At 43.1% G+C, this 9903-nt stretch overlaps 1 protein-coding gene across 3 annotated transcripts in view; it reads left to right on the top strand.

Moving 5' to 3' along the window:
• LOC110497537 (protein Smaug homolog 1) overlaps positions 1 to 9903 on the top strand; it is a 101361-nt gene continuing 91458 nt past the window's right edge. For 2 of the 3 annotated variants that reach the window (XM_036954474.1, XM_021573682.2), the window contains exons 1-2: positions 1 to 218; positions 1246 to 1860. In XM_036954474.1, coding sequence (XP_036810369.1) covers positions 1665 to 1860 — 196 coding nt within the window. In that variant the 5' untranslated portion in view covers positions 1 to 218; positions 1246 to 1664. The remainder of the gene's footprint in view (positions 219 to 1245; positions 1861 to 9903) is intronic. The other variant, XM_021573684.2, reaches the window with a different exon arrangement.

Raw genomic sequence — 9903 nt, 5'->3', positions numbered from 1 at the left:
AGCCCCTGACGTAATGCTTCGTGTTAATTATTCGCATGTGGAAAGCAAAGCCGAGTCTCTCCTCTGGTAAAACAAGAGGAGCCTAACTGCCGGAGGAAAAGTTAGTCAAGATGGCAAAACGCACAGATGCAGAGTGAAGGGGCACCGCTGCCCACAGTTTCAAACTTTGTTGCGCACCCGTCTTGCGATCCACACCACCGATGCAGTTGTGCAATGAAGTGAGTAACGTTTTACACATTTTCTTTGCCACTATTTTTTTAAACCAAAGTTCTGGAATATGTTTTTGTCGATTATGTTGTCTGAACTGCTCTCGCTGAGTTGTCTGTCCAGTAGGCTACACTGGTAATAGAGAAAATATGCTAACTTAGCCTACTGTATCACCGTTTTTTAAACTTTTTAATAGGGGGAATAAAATGTGTCCAGCTGGACGTTTAATTTGCGGGGAAATGGTTAACGCTCGGGCCTGGCTCTGTGGAGTTTATGGAAACTACACTCAATGTGTATTGCATTACAGTGTAACATAGCTATGCATTGGGCACATTTTGGGAATGTTCTAGACTGCGCATTGAGACTCCTCAATTATTTAATGTAGATCCCTATTAATTTTCCTCGCTCCGAATCGCATCACCTCCACATTTTTACAAAAGATCTAGCCTATCCTCGGTGCTCATGTAGGGCAATGTTTGCCCCAGTGCTGATGAAACAAAGTCACAGTTTTGGAGACCTGTTAGTGCTGAATGGACCTATTTTAATGCAATATTTTGAAAAAGAATGCAGTCTTTTCATTCAGGGTACTTTCAGTTTCGCGTAGTTGGCAGTCTACCGATTATACAGTCTACAGGCTATTTTCGAAGCAATGTGTGGTGGAAAGCAATCATTTATGCTTTATCATAAAGCTTACAGCAAGGACCCTTTGAACATAGCTGCATGTAAGGGACCGGCGCTTTTCTCTTTGGAAATGACTACTGAGAGAGGGCTACTTTTAAATGAGAGGTATGAGGCATACAGGCTTTGTGTCAGTAGGCAATGGGTGTCACTAATCTCCTGGTTTCAATGTAAAATGTTTTTTAAAATAACAGTCTATTTCAAGTCTGCAGAGAGCAGTGTTGGTCACATTTCCTCTGCATTTGGAGTTCACCGTCGGTAAAGACTTTACTAGATGGATTTTGGACACCAAGCTGTGTGTGTGTTACTGACAGACCGTGTGTGACAGTGTCTCCCAACCATTTATTTTCATCATTTCAGATATAAATGGGATCCCTGTGGAAAATGCCAACAAAAGTAATGCTGGTTTGACAGCGCAGAGTGCAGGAGGAAAGCCGACTCTCCTGTCTGAATGTTAACCCCTTGTGCAGATGTACCTAGGAGAGCACCTTGCCACCACTCCCCTCAAGCTGAAACTACAGTACACCTGCTTTTCTAAAAGCCTGGATGATGCTACGCCACTTAAACTGAGCACAACAGCTCAAATCCCTCCTGCTCAAAGTACATATTTCTGCTCCACTCAACATCAACAACAAAAACAGACCAAAAGAAGAGCACATCCAACACAAGCTTTGACCAAAGTTTAACCACTAGAGCAACAATTTAACTCAATTCTCTCGTGACACCAGGAAGGTCACTAACTAGTTTCCACGTTCGGCTTCGTGCCTGTGCCCCAGACCATGATGTTTCGCGACCAGGTGGGCATCCTGGGAAGCTGGTTTAAGGGGTGGAACGAGTGTGAGCAGACGGTGGCTCTGCTGTCGCTGCTGAAGCGGGTGTCGCAGACCCAGGCTCGTTTCCTGCAGCTGTGTCTGGAGCACAGCCTGGCTGATTGCACCGAGCTTCACGTGTTGGAGGGAGAGGCCAATAACCCAGGTAGGCACACTGACACACACACCATCTCCATCTTGACTGTCCATCTAAGTTGATAATGGCGATGCTCTGTTGAAGTTGGCTGGAGAGAATTAGTGCTTTTGGCACTGGTGCCAATTCACATATACACAAACACACATTTGAAGTTATTAACCTCTTAGTCCTTCCACAGACAGCGAAGGGTTAACCGTGCCCATTGCCAGAGTCGTGTAATATGGCATGGCAACAATGTAGTCATAGCATTAGCTGGTCTGGCATCTTTGAATAGGACACCAGATCATACACGATTCCAGTGTTCTACTGTGGGGTTAAATCGGTTAGGGGTGGTGGTGGTCTGGTTTGTTGCATCAGGCTGGTATGTGGTCATGGAAACAAACACCCTGGCAACCAAACCGGCTCATGAAAAATAGTGGAGCTCTGGCTAGTGATGATGAGAAAAAACACTGTGTGTGTGTGTACTGATCCAATGTCTACAGCTGTATAGCCAAGACCACATCTGTCGGTCGGCACTGCCTTAATACACATTGAGAAACCGTCTGTAAAGATGGATATGTTATCATTTTCCCCTACACAACACGCATACACACACCGCAACATGGGATTCCCATCAGAGTTTCTAGTGGGCAGTGGCTGTCTCTCTCTCAGCCTCTCTTTGCACTGTGTTCTCCCAGTTATATTGAGGATGTTTAAATGCAGTACAGCCCCTGTTATTGTTCAATATACATTTGGAAACATTAATGACGGACTGTATAAAGTTCTTAGGTGGATCATTCCCAAGCCCTAGTTGGATGTACACTGTCAGAGATCAAAGGATGCTTTAAAAAACAATCCAAAGCGACTTCTAGTCGTGCTTATATTTTATGTATGGGTTGCCCTGGGAATCAAACCCACAATCCTGGTGTTTCTTTCTGTCTACACTGATATCAAGTGTATGGTTGTCTGAATCACATTGTTATGTTCATTGTAATCTCTTCAGATGCAGAAATGTGGATGGCGGGTTAAATACATTTAAAAAGTCTCAGGCAGATTTAAGATGTATAAATTCAAGTCTTTGATGTCTATTTTATTGTTTTGAGAAGGTTGGAAAAATATGCATATTTGTGGTAGAAATTGATATATGAGGCCCTCACAGGGTTAATTTGTAGCTGGAAGATCTAAGTTGTGGAAAGGCGTAGCTATTTGGAATGTACTGTAGTAATAAAAGGAATCCAGAATTACCTACTTATTTCACTGCATGAAGAGACTGCTTTGTTCCCTGAACAAAGTGATGCAACTTATTTGCTGCTTGTCACAGCAAGTCAAGAGTCAAAAGACTGATGATCAGTGTGTGACTAGGGTAAGGGAGAGGGGGATTCATTTTAGTCACTGGATGAGGTCGCATTTTATTTGGATACACAAGTAGATGCTCTAAAGATGGTCGTACTATCTGTTGATGAGCAACTGCTTGCTAAGATAACGGTTAGTTTTACAATAAGAGTTAGGGTAAGGGTTAAAGTTAGGACAGGGTTTTCCAAACTCTGTCCTTGGGACCCCAAGGGGTGCACATTTAGTTTTTTTTGCCCTAGCTCTACACAGCTGATTCAAATAAGCAACTAATCATCAAGCTTCGATCATTTGAATCAGCTGTGTAATGTTTGGGCAAAAAACAAAACGTGCACCCCTTGGGGTCCCGAGGACAGAGTTTGGAAAACCCTGGGTTAGGGTAAGGTTCAAGGTTAGGGATAGCAGATAGTCTGTAGAGCATCTACAGACTAACAATCCAAATAAAGTTTTACCAACATTTCATTTCATTGCGATTTCATCATTGAATTTCTACGTAAGATTATCAGACCTATTGTTGTGCTGATTGAATCTGGAAGTTACCTCGGTTCAAGTAATTTTACCTAAATGTTTGTTTTTTTTCTGTGCTGTGGCACTGCTCAGTCCTGATGTTTTTTTCTGTTATTTTCTAGTTCTCCTAACCCTCTCTCTTCCCTCCCTCCTTCATGCTCAGAATCTTTTTCTCAATCTCCCTCCCGGTGTGATAAGCACAGCAGACCTATTTTTCTTATTGAAAAAGAGAATGCAACACATACACGTTCCATTATCCCATTATCCACCACTCAGCCTATTACTATCTAGGCTAATATCAGTGTCTATATGTCAAGGAATATCCACTTCAAAATGAACAGGTGCTCTGTTGGTCAGGACTAAGAAGCAATGCTAAGAACACCATAGTCACCTTTTATGGGCAAATTGTCTGCAGTGTCATTTCACCATTCTAGTACTGCTGGGGACGAGTAGCGGGATTGGTTGAGTGTTGGTAGCGCCGCTTGCTCATTCAACAGTAGGGGAGACGAGGAGGATGATGATTCAGTGTGGCACAGACATGATGGCATAGCCACCTCAGGGAGCTGTCAAGTAGCATTATGAGGACCATAGTGTCTTTGCTTGTAAGGACCACACTGTCCATATCATGAGGACTTGTCAGGAACTGGTCGTGTCTGATCTTATTCTAGCCTCGTTCCAGATCTGTATGTGCTGTGTTAACTACTATGCTATGGTCATTGTGATTCCAACGACAGAATGGCAAGACAGCACAAACAGACCTGGGACCAGGCTCATCTCTGCACCTTTCTCAATAGATTGGTTCACTGCATGTTGGAGCCTAATAATAGTCTGCTGCTGGTCACCTCATTTCAGATGTCATGTAGGGTTGGGCGATTTATATCAAATCCATTTGAATGTAAGTTTTAGCGTGATTTTTCCAAATGCCTGTGTCGCAAGAATTAAGGTTTTTATGCGTGTTTATCTTTTTGGCCTCGTCTCCTTCGCTCCTTCTGTGCTGTGTGCACTGTGCACCTTTACCACTCGCACACAGACACCAAGCCCCTCCCTCTGCCACTCACAACAAACCTAAAATAATCACTTCTTCCTCTCTGACAATAAGCAGTTTATACCCACTATTTGCATTTGAGCCAACAGAATTGGTCATATGGACGCCAAAACGCATTGAGACATTCTTTTACTGTAATAGTAGAGAACATAACCTTTCTAATGATACACTTTTTATGTTTGAACTCCGAAAATGTAGAACAGAGCAGACCCTACTAAAACGTGAGTAATAATAAACATGATTGTGGAAAATGTATGCTCGGTTTCTGTCACGAGCGTCATTGCGTACCACATACCTCTAGCAGCATTTTAGCCACAGACTTATGCGCTAGCTGTCTGTTTTATACATTTGCAATGAGCATACACATTTATATGAGGAATTGGCAACCTGTTCTCAATATGATAAATTAGCATCTTTTCCACATAGGCCACTTGATTTCCACATTTTAAACAAAGTGAACATGCTATGTTGTTCACATGGACTGGAGGATGTATTCAAAACAGTTCTACCTTGTTAGCAAGCAAATAGATCCAATTTGGCTAGACTTGAAATATAAAGATCAGCTGGCTACTTACTAGCAGGTGGGCTTGTGCTTGAGATTGTTTATGAGATCTGTATTAATTTTCTATAGTATCTGCTATAAGAAATTGGTCATTAGTGGATGTGCATGGTTCTGGTTAAATTTGTAACAAAAATGGCATTTTATAGACCTACTTATTGCAAAAAAGCAGAAAATATTTGGTTTATATTTAGCCTAGGTATAATTTTATATAAGCCCTGATTTCTGTTTTAGATGCAGTCACCTTTTTTTTTTTTTTCTAGCCAATCTCCCATGTTTGAAAAAAAATGATTTTTAGGCCATATTGCCCAGGCCAAACATCATGCTTCCCTGCGTTCACCGCTGATGAAAAACCCTTGATGGAAAACGGCATTCCTTGCTGTAGTTGTAAATGGGTTCCGATGATGGGGATATTGTCTAGGAATGTGGGCATGGAACATAGTTGGGAAGTAACAGCAGAGGATATAATAGGGCTTTCCAAACGAAGAACAAAGAAATGGTGAAGGATATGATGATGAAGGAAAATAATATGAAGTTATGTTAGGAACTCTTTAATGTCTTGTATTTTAGGGGTGCCCTTTTTGTCTACCTGGGACAATTTACCAGGGTAATAGTGTATTGCACTGCACTAGTGAACAGCTTCAAATCATTGCTACTGCAAAACCCTAAAGTTCCAGTGGCCAAACAGGATATTGTTTTTTTATCAAATTAACTTTGATACAAGCTACATGTCATCCAAGATAGACATACGGGATAGATTAGTAGAAAACATAATAGTGGCTGAAGTGGAATTTGAAGCTGAACCTCCAACCTCATCACCCCTGCTCAGAAACTACTACTACCACCACCCCTTCCCAGACACCCCCATTCTTCAGTGACCAACACTCCAGATTTGCTCAGGTCTCCCCAGCCTCAACCTTCCTCTTCTTCTTCTTCCAGCTGCTTTTCTGAAGAAGAAAAGTCTCACCCCCTCCCTGTCCTGTCTCGTCCTGTTTAGCAGAAGAGAAAAGAGCCCTTGTCTCTCGTTTGGGTGTTGAACTATTTCATTGCACCCACGCATGAGCAAACAGTTTATTTCTGGCCACTCGGCTCTGTATTCCGTGAACTCATACGGAACCACAGGAATGGTGGGACTGAGGACCTGCCAAAAAAAATCCCTCCTAGTCTCCCTCGGAACAGTCGGAATCAAACGCCACTTTTCCCCCCTTCCCAACACTAACGGCAACACAAAGTCTTGACTTCACTGAAAGAAAGAAACATTGACTGAGGAAGCTTTTGAAACTCGTCTGACTTCATTAGGGACCATACTTCCACTAGGTGAGCCTGAATTAAGGTACTTGTACCGACGTCAAGTCAGACATTTTGAATGAGCGTCATAGTTTCTAATTCTAGTTCAAAATAGGTCATTTATTTTAATTAATCTGCCTACACACGCATCATTATTTTGTTTTCAAGCTAAGGCTTGTGCAAGGCTAGTTCTTTATTCCAGCTTTGAGCGGCGGTTGGAACCAGTTCAGGAAACAGAACGGAACCTGTAATGAAAGTAATTCATACTGTTCCGGAACATAACTGTTATTTTAAAAGCAGGGGAACTGGTTAATACCATTATTTTACGTTCCAGGCATTTTTTTCCTAGTCCCACAACAAAATGCAAGAAAGCGCCTATGCAAAGCCTTCACTCCATCACTCAAACATATTCCAGTGTCTAACCTGCAAGCTGAAAATCTTTTCCTGTTCCGGTTCAGAATGTATTTTTTGGATTGGAAAATTGTTGGTTCCAACCCCTGGCTTTGAGTGCCATGTAGAGTTTTGTATTGCATGGTTTATGCAGCCAAGTGTTATAACTGAAGCAGTGCTTAGTGCTGTGGACTAATTTGATGAGTTATCACCAGTGGACAGGTATGGATTTCGGGAGACCTCATTTCTTGAGAATTCAACACAGCATACTGCAGTGAGTGATGTGTTAAGAACCCACAATCCAACACAGCTCCATTTTGCAGCAGATTGTCAGAGACGGTCTATGTGATTCTCCCTCCCACTATATTTCGGCCCCAAACCCTTTCGATTTAAACCTTGAGCTGCTGACGCAAAGCTTCTAGGTTGAGACTAATGGAACAACTGAGGGGTAAGTTACAATTACGGAAACCTTCCTCCAAGTCACTCTATCCCCTTTTTAGCAGTTGTGTGTTTTGACCAAAGGTGTGAATGGATGCTCCGTCAGCACTTGGTGCCTGAGACTGTGGCATGTAATATTCAGCTCCACCCTCTGTCTGGACAGGTGAAATACATTGTTAACCTCATTGATGAATAGGCAGCAGATGCAGACCACAAACCATTTGGTGTTTCCCTATATAGTTCCTACCCTCCCTTCCTCCTGAGGCAGCTGGCCATTTTTGGAGGCATTAAACAGTGCATGTCATTGTATACAGAGGCTTGGGCGCCATCCAGTCCCAACTGTGTGCAGGCACTGCTGAGGCATCAAGAAGACAAGGGAACACAAAGAACTAGGCACAGCACGCATGACATGGGGTTGGCCAGGGACAGGACTGTATAACAGCCTTATGGGGCCCACTATACAGTATGTGATGGAGACCGTGCCATCGATGTAAATTCAAGCGATTTGATGTAGTTGGACAAACTGGGATAGACTATTTTAGTGGAGGATTTAGCACTTGGAAAGAGGTGCTTGTCACAGACTACACCCACCCCCACAACAATCTGTCTCTCACTGCATCGCTGCCAGCCACATCCTTCTCCCCTCACTGAAAGGTGTCAGCCTAGACCAAGCGCCCCTATAGTCCATGACTCCTCCCTGACAGAGCTGATTGGCTAACACAGGGTCACTCTTGTGCTGTGCCAGGATGACATAAGCAGGCGAGTCCAAGCCCACGGCAGCTGTTTCCCGTGTGATGAGCACAAGAGGGGACTTTGACTCCGGTAGCTTGTTAGTGACATCACTGGTTCCTTCCAGAGACTGGAGGAGGAGTAAGTGTTGCTTCCTTCCCTCTCATAACCCTAGCCTACGTTTGAACCAGGGCCCATCTGAACACATCAGACAACCTCAAAGCATCGTTACCTATCGCTCCACAAAAGTTGCAACCCTTGAAGAGCAAAGGAAACAACTACTTCAAGGTCTGAGCGAGTGACGCCACCAATTGAAACGCTACTAGCCAGCTAATCCAAGGCTAGCCATTTCACACCAGTTCCACTCACCCCCTTTGACCTTAGCAACCACTGATCTGGGTCAACAGCATCAATGTAACAATATTGCTTCTGTCCCTTTCCTTGCCGCAACCTGGGCTGGAACCAGGGACCCTCTGCACACAACAGAAAGTGTCCCCAGCGAGAAACTATTTGTCATTCAAAAAGGTGGACCTAACAAGAGTCACTAACCACAACCAAAACGTAACAGGTCAAGTTTTAAGAGGGGTTCTGAAAGACACATGGGGTGTCCACTAAAAGTTGAATAGCAACAACAGCTTGGATCTAAAAGACACCCACCATGAGAACCCACTAAATTTGCCAAGATGCAAACAGAAGAAAAACCCACACCAAAGAAGAGCAAATCCAAACAGGGAAGGTCCGATAAAGGATTGCTTTTCTAGAAATCAAATAGGGAGAGCCAACTAAAAGTGTTAACATCTCTCAAGACAACTGGCGCACAGTGCCAGCCACTGTTAAATATCACCTGGGCCAGCACAGGTGACACACCTTCTGCCTAACGCGATGGACAACCAGCACAGGTGTAACACATACTGACTAACGAGGTGACACTAATCTTTGCGCCCCACGTGCTAACGTGCTCCAACAGATTTGTTTTTAACAGTCTCTCTCAGCATGCTCAAAGGAACTCTGACATTATATCCAAACATGAGCTCATTCGAACTTAAACCAAGAGATTATTGAACAACTTCCCACGCTGCAAACAACACAAAAGGGACCCATTCATCCCAGTCTTTCTCAAACTCAACTCGGTAAGCTCTCAACATAGACTTTAAAGTCTGATAAAATCTCTCAAGCACCTTGAGACTCTGGGTGGTAGGCACTAGAGGGGCAATGGTTAACACCCAATTGCTGTAGCACTTGCTGGAAGACTTTTGACATGAAATTCAAACCTTGGTCTGATTGCACTATCTGCGGAAGTCCAAACGTTGAAAAGAATTTAACCTGGGCCTTAAAAGTAGCGGTGTCTAGGTACCCCCCCCCCCCCCCCCCACCCCTCCCAAAAAAAGACATTACAACCAATAATGTACACTACCATTCAAAAATGTGGGGTCACTTAGAAATGTCCTTGTTTTTGAAAGAAAATCACTTTTTTTGTCCATTTTAAAATAACATAAAATGGATCAGAAATACAATGTTAGACATTGTTAATGTTGTAAATTACTATTGTAGCTGGAAACGGCAGATACATTTTTTTTAATGGAATATCTACGTCGGCGTACAGAAGCCCATTATCAGCAACCATCACTCCTGTGTTCCAATGGTACGTTGTGTTAGCTAATCCAAGTTTATCATTTTAAAAGGCTAATTGATCATTAGAAACCCCTTTTGCAATTTATGTTAGCACAGCTGAAAACTGTTGTGCTGATTTTAAAGAAGCAATAAAACT

This window comes from Oncorhynchus mykiss, chromosome 19, assembly GCF_013265735.2.
Source record: "Oncorhynchus mykiss isolate Arlee chromosome 19, USDA_OmykA_1.1, whole genome shotgun sequence".
Classification (NCBI taxonomy): domain Eukaryota; kingdom Metazoa; phylum Chordata; class Actinopteri; order Salmoniformes; family Salmonidae; genus Oncorhynchus; species Oncorhynchus mykiss.
The sequence above is the reverse complement of the archived record's forward strand: the minus strand, read 5'-3'. Positions and strand labels throughout refer to the sequence as shown.